The 19,284-nt window shown below is 37.5% G+C and overlaps 1 protein-coding gene across 1 annotated transcript in view; it reads left to right on the plus strand.

Moving 5' to 3' along the window:
• The window catches only part of SPEF2 (sperm flagellar 2), a 172,170-nt gene that overhangs the window by 91,397 nt on the left and 61,489 nt on the right, over positions 1 to 19,284 (plus strand). The window contains 5 exon segments of the mRNA XM_047731556.1: positions 3,047 to 3,187; positions 7,409 to 7,459; positions 11,994 to 12,142; positions 16,859 to 16,986; positions 17,137 to 17,275. Of these exon segments, the coding sequence (XP_047587512.1) occupies positions 3,047 to 3,187; positions 7,409 to 7,459; positions 11,994 to 12,142; positions 16,859 to 16,986; positions 17,137 to 17,275 (608 nt within the window).

Genomic DNA, 19,284 nt, shown 5'->3' on the forward strand with positions numbered 1-19,284 from the left:
TTAGCTCTCTGCTGCAGAGATTTCTAAATAAGATATTTTTCTGTACTTTAATTTAATCAAAATGAAAACTGAAAGTATTTTTCATGAGGAAAAACAATAGATTAAGGATGTTATAGAAAAGAGTGAAGATTTCAGTATTAAACTTAGGAGTTAACCCTCCTTTGGGATGAAATCCTAGATAGTTTATTTCCCCCAAATCTTGATGTGGCATGAGTTCATTGATTATTAACTACTTATTTTATGAGCCTTCTTCTGGAATACATCTCATCACATTAAACCATCCTGACCTCTTTCCTTCTTCATTCAACCAATAACAATTGCCCACTAGCTTTTCATAGTATTATTGATATTTATTATTGAAACGGATCTTAGGCTAATACACTGCTAAGGCCAGATTTCAGTGGAGAAATTTACCTTTGCAAAATGATATGAAAAATAAATCTTTCCTTTTATTTATCAGTCACTGCTAATTGTATTGACAACTGCAGCTTCTTGGCATAATAAAAAAGTCAAAGTTAGTAACACCACAAGGATTCTAAAACTGCCTTGATAGCCTGCTGTCTCCTATCACTATATTCCTGGCCTAACCACTATAACGTATCAATTAACTGACCCCAAAATAGCACATAGGTGTAAGCCATAAATACCATGAGGTTCTAGGAGCATATGCTTAGGAAGACAAGCTCCCATGTCCAGATGTCTCCTCCCAATAACCACCCATGTGAAGCTCTCAGACAAAACAAATACCAATCCATATATTATTTAAGCAGCTTAATGTGTTATTTGACAGAAATTAGGCTGGAGGCTAGAGGAAACCACCCACAGTGATCCTAGAGTCTTGGTCGGAAGGCAAAAGCACCACAATTCTAAGCTGTAGCTTCAAACATCTACAGGTTAGAATCAGATTGTTGTTGCCATTTGTCAGACTCACTTCAACATCTTCCTGAAGATTTTACATTCTAATCACTGACTACATTAAAAACTGCCACTTATTTAAGATTTACATTCCTATGGGTTAATCATTTTAACAAATATTTTATCATCAAAACCATTGACCTAGCCCAATACTCTGAATTAAATGTCCTGATTAAGTTAAGAAAATTAAAAAAAATAAAAAATAAAAGGATGTGGTATTTCTGTATACATTGAGGTAAAACATGACCCTTGGGGACGCCTGGGTGGCTCAGTTGGTTAAGCGGCTGCCTTCGGCTCAGGTCATGATCCCGGCATCCTGGGATCGAGTCCCACATCAGGCTCCTTGCTCGGCAGGAAGCCTGCTTCTCCCTCTGCCTCTGCCTACCACTCTACCTGTGCTTGCTTTCTCCCTCTCTCTCTCTCTGACAAAAAAAAAAAAAAAAAAAAAAAAATGACCCTGTATACTTTTAAGTAGGGAAAAGCTGGTTATATATAAAATAGTCCTGGTTTTGTTTTTAAAATGTATGTTTTTAAAAAGTATGTCTCTGTACTAAATATATATGCATAGGAAAGAATCTGGCGGTCCAGATGGTACTTATGGTGGAGGAAGACTGGGACAGAGACACTACAGGCAATTTCCCTTTCCGCTTATTTGTCTAAATTGTTTTGGACTTTTGCAAACAATATTTCTGTATTACTTTTATAATCAGAAAAAAAAAACACCTTACTTTCCACTTTGAAAAACATCTAATAGAATAAAGCCTCCTTGCTTGCTGAATTGAAAGGAATAATCTAAGGGCAAAGGGAATAGGTATTAAAAAAGTAGCCACACAGGAGTGAGGGTATACATTGCCTGTGGTGCAGTCAGTGACGTTGTGGCCATGTCCAGCGAGGAGGGCTGGGAAGGCTGGGGAGGCCAGGGCAGCCAGGGAAGTCGCGACAGGAAGGGTGAACCTGAATGGTGAGAGGCAAAGGGCCAAACCAGCAAGAAGAGCCTAGAAAAGCACGAACCAGCCGCGTTCTGCTCCTTCAGGTCCTCAGGCTGACCGGCTCCTCTATCCTACTCAGCCCTCCATTTAAAACTTCAGAAGCTGCCCCCGAGCACTGCTGATCTTTATTCCTTTCTGTTTATTTTCTCCATAGCACTTACCACCACCCCCTCTATAAATGAACTTACTCAGCATGTTTATGGTTTACCAACCACCACTAAAATGTAAGCTTCAGAGGGCACCAATTTTTCTCTTCTGTTTCACTGACCTATCTCTGGCGACCAGAATTGGGCCTATTCTTGTTTTTACTACTTATCAGCTGTAAGTGGTAGGAGTCTTACCTCATTGTTAGGACCCTTCCTTTCCTTCAGAAACAGTTCAAGTCCAATCCATAGTTGCTGCTTGAGTTAAAGAATTGCTAAGAAGACTTGAGTACTGGGGCGCCTGGGTGGCTCAGTGGGTTAAGCCTCTGCCTTCGGCTCAGGTCATGATCCCAGGGTCCTGGGGTCGAGCCCCGCATCGGGCTCTCTGCTCCACAGGGAGCCTGCTTCTCCTTCTCTCTCTGCCTGCCTCTCTGCCTACTTGTGATCTCTGTCAAATAAATAGATAAAATTAAAAAAAAAAAAAAAGAAGACTTGAGTACTAAGCATGCTTCTATGTACTTTGCATGCTTTTACCCCCCTGAAGTCTGGAAGGCACAGATCTTTCCCCTTCTGTTTCCCTCCCACCCCCAAGGCTTCTGTCAATTTTTTTCACCTTCTCTTCATGCATTCTTCACCTTGGTTTTCCACTGTTAATTTTGAAGTAATCCTTTATTTTCCTATTCCACTACCTTAGCTACAGCTAGCTTGTCACTTTTACACTTGGCATCCATGTCAACAAGACTTTCTACCAGCTACACACACGTGCACACATCGTAGTCATCATCATCGTCATCGCTGAAGAAGACAATATTTCTAACCAGGGAAGTCTTCAAATCCTAGCTTTAAGGACTGGATGATTTAAGGGAGAGCCTTAAAACTGGTATGGGCAGTTAAATCAGTATGGGCAATTTTATATTAATTTAGGCTTATCTTGGTTCAAGTAAAATAATAGGTGTCTAGAGTCTCTAATAAGGGTCCAATCTTATTATCTATTTGAAGTTAAAAAGAAATTAGAAGAAAAGGAAGCTGAGAAAAAAGAAGAAGTTCCGCTGGCTGAGCCTCCCCCTCCTCCTCCTGAGCCAGAAAAAGAGAAGGAAACCCCTTCAAAAACTCCTCCTGCGAAAGGAAAACCACCATCAGGTGATTGACAGAATAATTTATAATCCTGTTTGCCAGTTTCTTATCTTCACTTAGAAAAGAATTCTAAATTGCACTTACTTAGATTCAGACTTAGAGCAACCTCAATTGTATGAAACCACGTTACGTGCTCAGATGGAAGTGGAAAAGTCCTTAGTAGCTAAGAGCGTGGAGGGAACATGGAGTCCTCATACCCAGTTCTTCTGATTCAAATAAGGCCACAGATTAGAATAGGAAGGGCACAGAGAATAACCAGAAGGAACTTAGAGCAGCTCAAAAGGACAGACATCTGTCTGTGGAACAGTAGACTGATGCTTTTGTAGAGCGAGAACATGTTCAGAAAATGAGAGGTAGTAAAACCGGTTGTTCACAAGAATAAAGGAACAAATCAACAGCCTTCATCAGGGTCTAGAATTCATATGTAACTTCATTATCTGTGTGAGTACACGTGATAATAAAAGGATAGAAATGAGCACCTGGAATCTCAGGGAAATGTATATGGTTGTAATTTATAGTATATACACTTAAAGAGTTTGTGTAGGGAGTACTTTTTAGCTTAAGTTCTTTCTACACCCTTAACCACGAAGGACCATTAACTTAAGGGGTAGACAATAAACGTAATGACCAAAGTGAAGGGCTCATTTGTTGCAGTGCCCAATACTGGTAGCATGTTAGTATCAATCTGGTGCTATGTATAGGAAGCAAATATGGTTCTCGTGTCTGGTTTTAGCTTTGTAAGTAGCTGGCTGTGCATTACCACAAGTCTACCCAGGAATCTTTGATCTTGTGTCAGCATTGTATTTTCAAATTCCAGAATCTTTGTGCTTCATGGACATTTGAGATGGATGTGAATTTTTAATTGAATTTATTTATATTAAACATTTAAATTTGAAGACTTAAGTAACATATATCATGTTCTATTAAAGACCATTGTATTCCAATAAAATGGGGTTTGACTAAAGGCAAAACACGCAAATTCTAAAGAAATGTTTTTTTATCATATGAACAATAAAAGCACAAAACCATGAATTAAATATATATGCCCTTTTCCCACTACCTCATTAGGAATTAAAAAAAAAAATTCAGAGGTCTGGAGGAAAAATAGAAATCTTTAAAATGCTGTTTAGAATTGGGGAGAACAGTTTTCACAGTGACTCGAGTAAGCCTAGACTCATCCAAAATAGTCTTTTAAACTCTGACCTTGCTGTCCTACCATGACCTCCCTCCCCCTCTGTCTGGTGGCAATCTGGGGGAGCTGTGTACCTGAGCCATTCCCCAAAACCAATCTCTCACGTTCCTGGTTATAACACAGTTCAGTCTTTAAGTTTCTGAAGTTTGTTTGTGATTTTAAATTTGTATTCTTGAGCGTCTGGGTGGCTCAGTCGCTTAAGTATCTGCCTTCGGTTCAGGTCATGATTCTAGGGCCCTGGGATCAAGTCCCACATCAGGGTCCCTGCTCAGTGGGGAGCCTGCTTCTCCCTCCCCCACCACCCCTGCATGTTCTCTCTCTCTCTCTCTCTCTGTCAAATAAATAAATAAAATCTTTAAAAAATAATAATAAAAAATAAAATTGTATTCTTGAATACTGTGCATGGAAGGAATAATAAAGCTATTGTTGCTTGAAAGAGTGCTTGCATCTGTCTCTTTTTTTCACTGAGGAGAGGCCTAGTACCTGATCTTTAAAAACTTATCCACGTGTTAATCTCCAGGGGCCTAATTACTACCTTCCAACAATAACGCCCTAAGGGAAAGAGAGCTCAGTGTGTGGGCATCAAGGGGGCAATAGAGGGAGGCAATGAAATGGGCGGCTGCCCTGACAGCTCAGGGAAGCTTACTGAAGCAATTTTAGGAAAGTTCCTGGCAGGTTCGTTTATTTTTATATAAATAATTAACAATTTTTTTTCAAATTAAACGTTTTCAGAAATGAAAGCCTAAGGCTTCTGAACATGTCCAGCTCAAACACCCAACTACAATCTTTAGAAGTTGAAATGAAAAGAGGAATTATTTACCAAATTATTTTTTAAAAAATCGGGGTGGAAACAGAGTAAAGAAGGAGGCATAGGGCCCTGAGTCCAAACAGTCATTTTGTCCCTGTATGATTCTGCACTGTATGTAGTTCTACATTTTATACCAAATGTACTTGGGATTAAATTTGAAGGAGTTCACAGTTGCGTCCCATTAAAGGGTCTATTATCAAATCCACTATCAAACTTCAGAATTTAACTTAAAACTAGAGTTGTCAGTGTAACAGAATATAGTAGTATTATAGCCATGCTGCTATTTAAAAATAATTTTTGAGATTTCACATCTATTTTAGAACTGATTAAAAAGAAAAAAAAAAAAAACAGAGTAGAATTAGACTTGCCCTAAATAGGACTTGCCCACAATACTTTATAAATTCAGTGTCCTTTATAAATTCAGGTATCTCTGTTTGTAATTTCTTTTCTCTGTTGCCTTGTTTAGAGCTAGTTTAGAGCTAAATAGTTGGTTATCCAAAGTATTGTTATTAAAGGAAGTAGGAATTTATCTAAACTTTATTGTTATTATTAATAAGCTTATTTCTAAAAAAGCAACTAGTTCAAATGTTTGGTTTTTGTTTGTTTACTTATTTTTGAATTTGGTGGTTGCTATTTGGATACTTAAAATCTTTTCATAGAGGCTAACCAAGTTTCAAGGTTAATCTTTTTCTATGTCTTATTTCTATGGAGTCTTGGTTGTTGGTTCTGAGAAGTTTAGACATAACATGCATTATATATTAACACATTCTTATAATTATCACTTCTAAATATAAATAATAGGTCAGACAGGTTATCTCCATCATAGGTATTTATTTATTTATTTATTTGACAGAGAGAGAGAGAAAGAGAGAGAAAAAACAAGTAGGGGGAGTTGCAGGGGAGAGAGAGAAGCAGGCCCTCCACCAAGCACAAAGCCTGACATGGGGCTTGATCCCAGAACCCTGGGATCATGACCTGAGCTGAAAGCAGCTGCTTAACCGTCTGAGCCACCCAGGCACCCCATCATAGACATTTTAAATTGCCCCATATGTCCATCTTTCTTTTTTTTTTTTTCATTTTATTTTATTTTATTTCTTTTCAGTGTTCCAGAATTCATTGTTTATGCACTACACCCAGTGCTCCATGCAATACATGCCCTCCTTAATACCCACCACTTGTCTCACCCAAACCGCCACCCCCCTCCCCTCCAAAACCCTCAGTTTGCTTCTCAGAGTCCACAGTCTCTCATGGTTTGTATCCCCCTCCAATTTCCCCCAACTCACTTCTCTTCTCCATCTCCCAATGTCCTCTGTGTTATTCCTTATGCTCCACAAGTGAAACCATATGAAAATTGACTCTCTCTGCTTGACTTATTTCACTCAGCATAATCCTTTCCAGTCCCATCCATGTTGATACAAAAGTTGGGTATTCCTCCTTTCTGATGGAGGCATAATACTCCATTATATATATGGACCATATCTTCTTCTTTCCAATGAAGAATAAACTGTAGCCCAGGGCAAAGAGAAGATAATGATTGAACTTGTTTAGTGAATAATGTGGGATGTAGGGTATTTTTTCAAGGAACTAATTTATTATTTGAATGCCTTATTGACCTTTAGATGATCAGTTTCCCATTTTCCCCCTTTCAGTATAGTTTTGTACTAGAGTCCAAGGAATCCAAGATAACCAGATCCAAACCATCCTCTACATTGCAAGCTATGGTCAATGCAAAATGGAAATGTAGAAATCACAAGGCATGAGGTCAGGAAAAGTTCAAGGATGCACCATCTCAAAACAGTGTGGTTATTCAGCTCTTCTTCAAGGTGTTTTGGCATCATTCCTATTACAGATTTAGTTGTCTAATTGTGTAAGGATCATTTAGTTGAAATAAATCAAAATCAAGCAATATGCATCAAATGAACTCATAACTAACTTTTAAAACTCTGCAGCTATGTTGCATTGAAGAATTTATAATCAAATCCATTGTCAAATACTGATACTAAAATTAGGACCAAACTTCTCAGTGTGACAAATTGAATAGCACTATCAGGGCTGTTATTCAAGAGTTTTAATCCAGTATGTCTTCAGGTTAATTTTAGCTCACAGTAAAGACGTCACGAATACAACTGTTTATCTGTGAGAAATAACATTTGATCGCGTACAAGCAATGTAACCCAGGCTATTAAAGAAAATTTTCAATAATGTTTATGTCTTGAATTTTGTTTAGAGTCCTTGCATGGTAAGCAAGAATCTCTTCAGGAAGGAAAAGGGAAGAAAGGTGAGACTTCACTCAAAAGAAAAGGTACTCAGATAAAGATAGATGTGGTTCAATGTAATTCTGCATTTCATAACTTCCTCAGGGAAGGGAGCCAGATTTGTTAGTTGTATCCGCTGAATACTTCTCTTAGGCATTTGTAAACCATAAGCCCTTGCCAAAGAATATAACCTCTGTCATTCTGTAGCCTGGATTTTAGCAAAGGTCCTGCCAAAAAAAATGATGCTTGTGGGGAATAATTTAGAGATATCTAGTATATAGAATATCCACTCATCATAGAGATTATAGGTGTTATTCTTGGGCTAAGCTATGGCATCAGAAAACTATATACTGACCCATATTTTCTCAAGCTCTCATCAAATTGCCTTCACTGATATGCCCTTTGGTATAAGGTCCTCAACTCCCTTCACAGTGTAACATACCAGTGGAGGTGAAACTTTCATTATACCAATAATAAGCTCATATATCATTTTCTGAGGGTATAGTATGCCCACTATATCATTTAATGGCCTCTATGTGAAATCCTAGGTGAGAAATTTCATTCAGAATCAAGGGACAGGAAACCTTTTCTTCTTCTGAGTGGTTAGATAATTAACATGTCTAAATTATAATATTTCCTTTTCTATTTTGGCTGTCCGGAAGTTCAGAACCACCTAGTGCCCGTATCTGTGCAAGGGTACCTCGATCTCAATATCTGCTTTCTAATACCTCTCCCGGTTTTGACCTTCTACTTTGAGTTGTACTTGTCCTCGCCCTAATTTCATTTAATTTTTCTGTATTTTATTTTAAGTGTTTTTGTGAAATAAAGGGGATATAATTTTTAAGTAATTGAGAGTTGGCAGAAGAAAATCCTAGGTTCTTAAATGCAGATTAGTTAGATTTATGTTGAAGCTGCTATAACAACCAGTTAAAATTGAAATGCAATTATAAATGTATACAGTTGGCTTTCTCAGGGTACATTCAAATGGGGTTGTCATGAGTGTGTACCTTTGTTTATCTTTTAATTGCAAATTGCCAAATGTAGTTGCAACCCAAGAGTGTGCAGTTTCACAAAATGATGGGCTGATAAGGATCTTTATTTTGCCAGTTAAAAAAAAAATAGCCATGATTCCAAAAGAGAATCTCATCCTTCTCTGATTCTATAACATGATATATAATTAGAGCCACCTGATGAGTTAACACTGAGCTATAAATTTTAACTACAATGTTAAGGGCTATAATTTATGCTCAGCTCTACCCATTTACAATTAGGAGAATAATTTTCATATTTACATTATTTATTCCTTGCTTTTTCATTGTGGTCAACAAAAGCAAATGAAGGATCATCATAGAATCTTCAAAAATACAAATTAAAAAAACAAATTAAATATACTGTGCACATTAGTTATCAAATCAAGTTAAACATAATAATGCACATGCTTTAAGAACATCCTTAGTTAAAAGAATACACATTCCAAACAAACCGTAAGCAAGTACAAGTTCAACCAGTAAAATTTATATACTGGAGCCACGCAGTTAGCTCAATTTAAGTAACTAAGAATTTTCCAACATTTTTTGCTTTTATTTTACTGAATTTCTATTGTGTTTAATAATATTTGAATAAGTGAATTTGCATTCATAATTTAGAAGTCTTTCTATTACATAGAAATGCTGGTTTCCAGGATCTGTCACACGTTTCCTCTTTAAAAGGAAGTTACAATGTTAATTCTTAGTATTTGAAACTAACATCATTGGAGGTGAACACTACTGACTGATTTATCTGTTTATCTCACAGGTCATTTGATACCATTATATTGAAATCATCTCTTCTGGTTTAAGGAGCTGTCTCCTTTCTTTTCTTCAAACTTATCTTTATTTCCTGTTGTTGACATCTTTAACTCAGTCCTATTCTTCTCTGCATCATTCTCTACCCTTCTTCTCCCAAAATCTTGACACTGAAATGCCATTTGCCAAGTGTATTCTTGTGTTCTTAAAGCCTGTCTTACTCTCCAACCCATTTGCCATTGTCCCAGGTTACTGCTTCATAAAACACAACTTATCAACCCCAAGACCTTACCTACCAGTTATTAATTAGGGACTGAATGAAGCAAGTTTTCCATAATCAACTAATTGCAGAAAATACTGAATTATGCCAAGCTAAAAAGTTTTTAATGCAGGATTAAAAAAATATATCAATTTGCATCTCTAAGGAAGTGGGAGATACAATATTACATTATAGAATTCTCTCTTAGGAGAGTATCCCCTGGGGCTAGAATTTTATGGACAAAACACTGAGGGAAAACGTTGTCTTTAGTTCCACTGGCCTGCCCATGTGTTGGCATTGGCATCGTTCCAGGGCTTGCCTTCTGACTTAACTTATAGTAATAGAGGCTACAAGACCACCTAGCAATAAAAAAATGTCAGTGTTATAAACACCAGTAGTATTTAACTGAAAGGGCATGGAAAAACATAAAAGGCCAATGAAATTGAAATACCTGACTGCATCCACCAGAGCAGTGGCTCTTTAAGTGTGGCCCCTGAAACATCTCATCACCGGGGGACTCAACTAAAAACACAAATGCTTGGCCCCGCCCCAGACCCACTGAATCTAATACTCCTGTAGGGCCCAGCAATTTGTGTTTTAATAAGCCCTCTAGGGAAGTCTGATGATGGCTAAAATTGGAGAACTATTAAACTGGAGCCCAAGGATTAATCCTCTACTGTAGCCATTGGAATATCAGAAACATTCCATTATTTAGAACGTATTATTTATATGTCCCCTCCCCCCAAAAATGTTTAAGTTGGATTCCAATTTAGAAAAAAACACATATACGAACTATTTCTATCTCAACATTGAATGGCTACACTGAGAACTAAACAGTCTAGCTTTCAAGTGAAAGCTAGTCTCTCCTTAGAAACTGAAGCTTCCATGTGGTCAGGTGAGTGGTACTGAGAAGGAAACACCCCCTGTTACATTTCAGATGCTGGCAGATTATGCTCAAATCCCTATGGCATAGATACATTTTTATTCATTCAAATTTTGTTTTTCCCCTTAGCATTTTCATTATTAAAAAATAGATTAAAAATGGAATCAAAGCACAATGGTCCAAAAAAGACTACTTGGCTCACTCAGTTTTCACTGAATGATCATGATATTTAAGAAAAGAAGAAAGAAGAAACTCATTCCAGTCTCATATTTACAATTGCAAAGTTCTTCCTCTTAGGAATTCTTCTTAGAGAATTTCATCTTAAAGCAGACACAGTGTTATCACTTTTATTTCACCAGATTCAGGTCAAATAATGGAAAATCATCCTATTGAAATATATATCAAATAATGAACATTGTTGGTTATTGCCTGAACAAAGATTTTCTTAAAATTTTTTAAATTTAAAAAGATTGGGAACAACTTCAGACCTGCAGATAATGGATACTATTTAAATGTATAAGTAGAAGTCACCTAAACGCTCCATAAGACATAATTGACAATTTCTCCTCTACTTATAATCTATACATTTTTAACTAACATAAAAATGTAAGGTACATTTACTTTTCTAAATAGCGCTATCATTTAATAATACTCATTAAGTAAATATAACTATAATTATACTGAAGATAAGTGTAACTTAAACAGAATGAATTTCTAAACCATAATAACCTTGATCATTTAAGGAAATATTAGGCTTTCTGAGTTCAGCTGCTTTGCTCAATCACAGAATCTGTCAGACCCTAAGAGTGCCACGCCACCCAACTGATCTAGACTCCCTTCTTGACGCTCTCAGGGGAAGTGAAGCGTATGCCCTTTCTGGATTTTGAATTGAACATTAATTAGCATTATTTCTTTTCCTCCTCTTTCTCCTCCTCTACCTCCTCTTCCTCCCTCCTCTCTCTTCCTCTTCCCTCCCCTTCTCTCTCTCTTGTGCCTTAATTCAGCCAGGCTTACGGCACAGCAGGTACCTTCATCTATACTCCCTGAGTGTAGCAAGAAATATAGTTTCCCACTCAGAAACCCTGTATCTCATTCAGGAATGTTGGAATATTCAGGAGCTACAGTACTCTGTCTCCTTCCCCACATCCTTCACTGACTCTGGCTGACTTACCATAACCTCCTTCCTCCCTGCTCCTCCCCTGAGCTTCAACACAAAAACAACAAACAAACGAAAAACACCAAGAGCACCACTCATAGAATACTTACTCTCTTTCTCACTCGTGATGGAGAATTTAATTTACTAGTATTTGCAGCAGTAAATGAAATGCACTTTACAGTGTAAACTTTGTTCATTATGGAAGCAAGGACAGAGAAAAAATAAAATACCAAGTTGCTCTTCATAGCCAACTGGACAAAGGACCTGAGTGGCTTACAAAACAAACAAACAACCTGTTCCTGATATTGTTGGTTAATTTGGAGACTTTAGAGAATGGGGTTTTTGATTTGGTAAGGCTCTCCAAAATTGCTTAATGAATTTCCTGAAGTCCACACTAATCCTAGATTTATTCATCTACCAGAATCTGGTTCCATTCATCTACTTGTAATGGAATGATCTAATATGCATATTTAAGGTTCTCCTAAAGGAAAATCACCAGGAGGGAAAGGATCAGTAAAGAAATCACCTGCTGATTCTACAGACGTGTCACCTGTTCCCGTAGTGCCACCAACACCTAAGCCAGGATCCGAAGAATGGGTCTACGTGGATGAACCGATTCCTGAGGTATGGCAGTTTAGATTGAAGCTTGTAGAAGCTAGCCTTTCTCTTGTTTGTAGTAACATTCACACCATTATTTGAACCATCCAGAAGGCCTTTTATAGCTGGTGATATGTATACTCATCAAAAAGCCGAGGTGAGGGCACGTGTGGTGATGAGCATTGGGTGTTATATACAACTAATGAATTGTTGAACACTACATCAAAACTTGGTGATGGACTATATGCTGGCTAACTGAACATAATAATAATAATAATAATAAAAGCTGAGGTGAATTTTTGAGACTACTCATTGAATCCCATTGTATCTTCTCCCTACTCCTTCGAGTTTCTGAGTCATGCTTTGAACAGCTATTAAGTGCTGAAAGCAGGAGAACAAATGGGTTCTGTAAGGACCAATTTTCTCCCCAAGGACAAGCAGAGATGCAGTTTCCTGGAAGAATGACTTCCTCAGAACACATATCCAGCAAATTATAGCCCTCCATCCATGTTCTCATGCCCACATTATAATGCTTTCAAATGAAGTTTAACCTCTGACTTTTCACAAATAGAAGAAACTTTTTGAAGCTAACTAAACTAATAAAAGAACAAGTCACTGTCTGGCCTGAGAACTTTAAATAGATACGCCAGAATAAGGCAAAGAGATGCCCCAGGTGAGCCTGGAAAATCCCTTCAGTTCTTTGTTCTCTGACAACCACAAAGCCCAGTCTCCACACAGGCAAAGTTGGTTGTTTCAATAGAAAAATTGTCTTTTAAAAAAAATCACCAAGAATGGTCTTTCCTTTCCCACTTTTTTCAAAGACAAATTGCTCTATAAAAATGCAGCCCCTTTTTTCTTCGCTGCAATCCTCAGTGAATTCCTACTCTCATGAACTCTGAGCACTGACTGCCTGGGCCAGGCATTTGAGACCCAATCATGAATTTCAGTGGTTGTGCTGTTGCTATTATTATTGATCTTTCCTAGGGAAATGTCTTATCTCCCCAATTAGATTATAAACTCTTTGAGAGAGGGAAGGAACATGTGGGATAATTGATTATATTCAATACAGAATCAAGCACAACATAGATTCTTGATGGAGCTCTAATGATTTCATTAATTTACATTGATAAGGAAGTTAGAACAGAAAATATTTGAAAATGAGAACATTAACTGATATAATTGTAGATGTGTATAATACCACTCAGCCAAACAGAAGCTACTTATTGAAATAAAAACATTAAAAAACTTGTCATAGAATCAGGATACAAATGGTTGTTGGGAAGGAGATAAAATTAAAATTATAATATTTGGCAGGGTTGGGGAGTGAGAGACAAAAACATTGAAATCTAATCCTTCACTTCAAACCTTGAAGCTCATGAGAGAAATAAATTCATACAGGACAAGAAGGAAATAGAGGACAGAGTGAAAAAATAAACATTAACATTGAGATTTGGCAGATCTTCTAGCAGTCATAATTCTGGCAAAAAACAGATGATAATTTAAGGAGAGTTGAATAAAGTATCAAAAATAAGGAACATATAAGGATTCGATTATTACCCCAAACAAGGGATGGCTGGGAGCCATATGGCTTGTAGGCCTGAGAAGATGGGGAAAGGGAGCAGATGCTTGGGGGACCTCTGTGTGGAGAAGGCCATCTGGCAGGAGCTGAGGCCTTCAGCAGAAGGATGTAGCCACACACAGTGATGCAGCAGAAGACAGTGGGAAAGAGAGAACCAGACCTCTTGTTCTTCCTGCTTTCCCATCCCTTGCCTAGAAGATGGAGGGCAAGGTTGTTTCTGGAAGTATAAGATCATACAAGTTAGCCATCCAGGGCACTGAGCAGCCCAAAGAATGAAGAACAGGAACTCGTTCTGAAGGGACAATGGGAAGATATGCCGCACAGACTTCTACTTCTAATAACCTAAGTGAAACCATGTGGAGAATGTATTTTGCTACAACTAGAAGTAGTCTAGAGCATTGAAACAAGGCAGCCACACAATCCACTCTAGTCATTTTTCCAACCTTAGCTTCTCACACTTTGGCAGGTAAGCTACAGAGCTTACTTGTCAAAGAAGAAGAAAAAAGACAGATGCCCAGTTAAATTTGAATTTCAGATTATCAATGAATTTAAGTGGGCCTCCTATACTTTATCTGGTAACCCTAGTTCCAGGCCTTCCAAGGACCCTCATGTCTATCTCCCTCAGTACGGATGTGGATGGAGAGAGAGGAAGGGTGGGAGGAGAAGAAGGGAAGAGGGGAAAAGGTAGATTGAGAGAGAGAGAGAGAGGTTGAGAGATTGAGAGAGATTGCTTTCAGATCTGGCTCTCCTAGGTGGAGGCAGCAGCCAGGTTCCAGGAGAGCCTGGGCCCTACCCCCTTTGTCAGCCATAGGAGGGGTGCAAAGAGAACGGAGAAGGCAGTCAGAGTGAGAAGTCTTTGCTTTTCAGCTTCTGGAGTTTTGAAGCATATTTACTTTGGCTACTGATTTCCTATTATACTCAGTCTTAGCCAGTGAAAAGAAGCCCACTTAATTGGAAAGTATAGATCTGAACATCTAGTCACATCACAAAAGTTCAGATGCCCAGGCCCAGAAAAAATTACGTCATAGAGACTGAAAGAACCTATACATATGAAATTATCAATAACTCATAGAAATCACGGAGGATATGGGAGATTCCAAAAGACCAGGTATAGGTAAATGCCTAAATGTTTAATAAAAAGCTGATGGGATTTAGTATCATACAAATACTCCAGAAATTAAGCCCTCACAAAATTTGAGAGAAAATATTGAAAGTCTGACTTCTGAGCATGTATAAACTACAAAAATGACCACCCAGAGTCCATACAGGTTCACTAAGTCCTGCTGAACTGGCCCATTCCTTTTCCTTGACAGAAAAATTGAATAGATGGATCAGGAAAGTACCATAAACTTTTTATATCTTGAGTTCAAAATAGTATTTGACAATTTCTCATGAAGTTCTTAAACAAATGAGATCTGTGAGCCGGGTGTTACTTCACTTAGGTCAATTGCTAATTGGTAACTCTCCATGCACAGAGTGTGAATTAATGGATTCAAGTCAACTAGGAGGGAGATGTTGTAGTGGGGCTTATTTAAAATGATCTTTAACACCATCCAGGGTATGATGAAAAAGTAGAAACCAGAGGCATGAGCAAGGGGGATAAAAAAGGTGTTAATGTCAGAGGAGCATTAAAGGAACCATAGATGTTTAAGTTAGATAAATGCATTCTTCAAATGTGTCTGGGCATTAAATCATAAACTTTTAGAACTAGATGGAGCCAGGAAGTCTCCTAAAAATTTAACTGATGATAAAATTGGATTCAGGTGAGTCTACGTAGTAAAACTTGAGGGCCTGTTACATGCAAATGCTGTACTAGATGCTGAGACTAACAAAACAAGCAAGTTTCATCCTGAATCCCAGCCTACATCTCCCCACTGTCTTCAAATATCTGAGAGGCTATCATAGGGAATACTGTATGAATGTAGTCTGCCCTTCTCCAAAGGGCACAACTAGGGCTGGGGAGTGGGACATATAGAAAGGCAAAGTGCTGCTCAACATAAGGGAGACTTTTCTAGTAACATAGTTATGTGACACTGGAGGGCCTACCCTGAAATGTATCAGTGAGATCCATGGAGGGATCATTTATCTCCACTATTCGGCATTTCTCAATTTGAAAGGAGATTAACCAAATAATCTCTCAGATCCCCATGTATAATTCCCCGAGTAAATAAATGCATAGCCAATAAGGGAATATTTAGTACAGAGAATTTATATTGAATATAACATGTATCTTCAATTTTATTTCATTTTGATTATTTCTTAGTTTTGGTTATTTATTTGTATCACCAAAGGTAACACAGACTTTCCAATTTTCATGGTACACACAGCAAAGATAAAACCACTTGGGCAAATTCAAAGAAATGACTCATTACCACCCTGACATGAACCCTAGACATTGCCCATGATAGGCAGTTTTCCAACCTAGGCAAAATATGACATCTATTTATTCATTCAATAAATATTTCTTGAGCACCCATTATGTCCCAGACACTGTGGTGATTATAGGAAAAATGGTAGAGTGGTGACTAAAACAACCATTGTTCTCATTGTTTTTGTTTTTTTTTTAAGATTTTATTTATTCATTTGACAGAGATCACAAGTGGGCAGAGAGGCAGGCAGAGAGAGAGGAAGGGAAGCAGGCTCCCTGCTGAGCAGAGAGCCTGACACAGGGCTGGATCCCAGGACCCTGAGATCATGACCTGAGCCAAAGGCAGAGGCTTTAACCCACTGAGCCATCCAGGCACCTCTCTCATTGTCTTATAAGACTGATATTCTAGGGGCAAATGTGGACAAATGAACAAGCAGTTGCCATTAATGTCATCCCTGCTATAATAGGAGAAAGTACAGGGGTTGAGATAGAACTCTGGAATGTCAGAGGATGACCTTCAAGACGTTTTGGATCAGGGAAGAATTTCTGGAAGAAATTTATCTGAACTGAGACAGGAAGAAGTATTTGGAATAGAAATTAGCAAGGGGAGGAATGAGAAGGAGGGGCAAGAAGTTTCACAGAGAATGCTTTAGAAGTTGCATCTGCATCTTGTTTTTCTTGCTTTATTGCTTGTTGCTTGATATTGCTTATCTTGTTCTGTATTGCTCTTTCGACTCAGTTCGTTGGAAGAATTGTCACTTTGAAATGATTAATTTTATGCTTTACCATTTAACAGGAAATACCTTCCTTTTTAGCACCTTACTGGGAACTAATAGAAAATTCCTATATAAACTCCATCAAAACGGTACTCAGGCATCTGAGAGAAGAACAGCATTCTGTGATTTCTTACTTATATGAAATTAGGTAAGTAAAGTTACTTATATGAAATACTTATAAAATGTTACTTATATGAAATATTGTCAGAAATATATGAAATTAGGTAAGTAAAATCAGAATTTTGTAGTCTACAGGCATGTCATGTGAGCTCCATCTCATTCTCTTACTGTCTTACAGAACAAATTTCCAGCATTTTCTACGGCGTCCAGATCACAAACAAGATTTTGTATCTCAATGGCAGACTGATTTCAACGCTCTCCCTGATGACCTGTGGGATGATGAGGAAACAAAGTCTGAACTACACCAGAGAGTAAATGTAAGGAAACCTGCGACCTGCTGCACCAGGATCTTCACATACGTGAATATTGTACTGCAGAACCTAACTCATTCCCTTCTTTTTCTGTGAAGTGTGGGGGTGAGGAGGGAAATGGTTTGAACACTTACCTCCCAACTTTCAAGAGCAATGGCTCTTCTAAACTTGAGTTCAGAATGAAAACATGGTGGACAACACTTCCAGAAAGAGGACCCAAATCCAGCAAAGCAAAAGCATTCTTGGCATCTGTTTTGTAGCTTCCTAACCCCTTTGTTCGGCATTGTAACTACCTCTATGCCTGGCATTAAGCGCATGCCTTGAGTGCGGTCATAAGGATGGATGATGTCAGGGAGAAGAGGAATGAGGGAACTTCATGGAAAACCTAAAGGGCAGCCAATATTGAATAGATCCTTTGAGGGAAGGTACATTGAATAGATGAGAAATACATCTTTGTATCTCCAGCAGGCACCATGCCTAGCACTTAATAGACAGATTTTCGTAAGTTCATAAATGGAATCTATTATGCTGATGTCTTAGAAGAGGACTTCTGATGTCCAGGAAGCCTGATTTCAATTAAGAAATTAAAAAAATTAAACTTTTAAAAATATCAATTCAAACAATAAAGTAGAGAAGCTTCTAATAAGAATAGTCAAGGAAAGAAAAAAAAACTTTAGAGATTCGGATAGATCCCATAGTTTTTGACTTTATAGTTACAATAATAATTGTTATAACTATAAATTATATAAATATATATATTATAAATTATAATTAACTACCAAATAGTGTCTAATTGCTTTATTGATATTCTCACTGGCCACATAATTATTTTTTAAATGTTTTGTTTCATTTCCAAGTGACAAATGTTGTTATTGCTTAAAACTTTGTCCCTTGCTTCTAATTCTGTTGCATTGTGGTCTGAGAATTAGTTAGAGGTTTTATTTTAATTTAATTTAGTGATTTTAATAATATTTTAAATTTATCTAAATTTTTAAGTTGCCTGAAACATGAAAATATTTTGTTTATATTCCATGGATGCTAGAAAATAGCATATAATCTCTATGTAGAAAGTTCAATAAGTTTTGGCCAAATCAACCTTGTTAATGTCATTAGAATGCTTTTTAGCAGTGGATTCTCCGCAGAAGTATATTATAGAGAAACTTAAGAAGTTTTAAAAAGTAAACCTGCCTTTCCTTCAGGCCCTATGTCCAAATTTAGGTTTAGGGTGGGCCCCACATATCACTTTCATTTTTTAAAATGTCATGAGTAATTCTGATTGAAAAAAATTACCCTTTGGGTATATTTTTATATCTACATAATCTTGCAAAAACTATGGAAGTAAGTTAAAAATCCCTATGATGTTTACATTTCTATCCATTTGCCTTGCTTTATAGACTTCTTTACAGATTTTAATGTAGCAACACTAATAGCTAACCTGAACTTGGTAGAGGAGGAACAGCTGGCACTGTTTTCTTGCATCCTCAGGACAACCCTCTGAGATGGAAACTAGTCATATTCCCATTTTATGGATGACAAGATATGGTGAAATAAGTGTCAGAGCTGGGATCTGACCCCACACTGCCAGGGTCCCCAGCCCATGCCCTGAAGAGTTCGTTAAACTGTTTCTCTGATGCAGCATTATTTGGCATGTGAAGAAACATGACACGCTACCTCTTCATGGCCTCCTGTACTCTTTACAGTATAAAATAACCATCTTTGCACCAAAGTACTTCTTTTGTATTGAATTCTACTGTATCTAATATCAATACTGTGTACTTGCCTTATTTCTTATTTGTATTTGTCTTGAATAAGTTTTGACTTTGACCTTTTTGTGTCATTTTGTTTTATGTGAGACTTTAGTAAGCACCACATAAATTGAACTTTGGCTTTTGACCCAACAGAAAACCTTTAAAACTTTTTAGAAGTGTTCATTTTCCATGATTTTTGTCTGCACAACCTTCACAATTAATAGCCATGAGTTTTTCTTTAATACAACCCACTCTGATTATTCAGGA

This window comes from Lutra lutra, chromosome 5 (genome assembly GCF_902655055.1).
Source record: "Lutra lutra chromosome 5, mLutLut1.2, whole genome shotgun sequence".
Classification (NCBI taxonomy): Eukaryota; Metazoa; Chordata; class Mammalia; order Carnivora; family Mustelidae; genus Lutra; species Lutra lutra.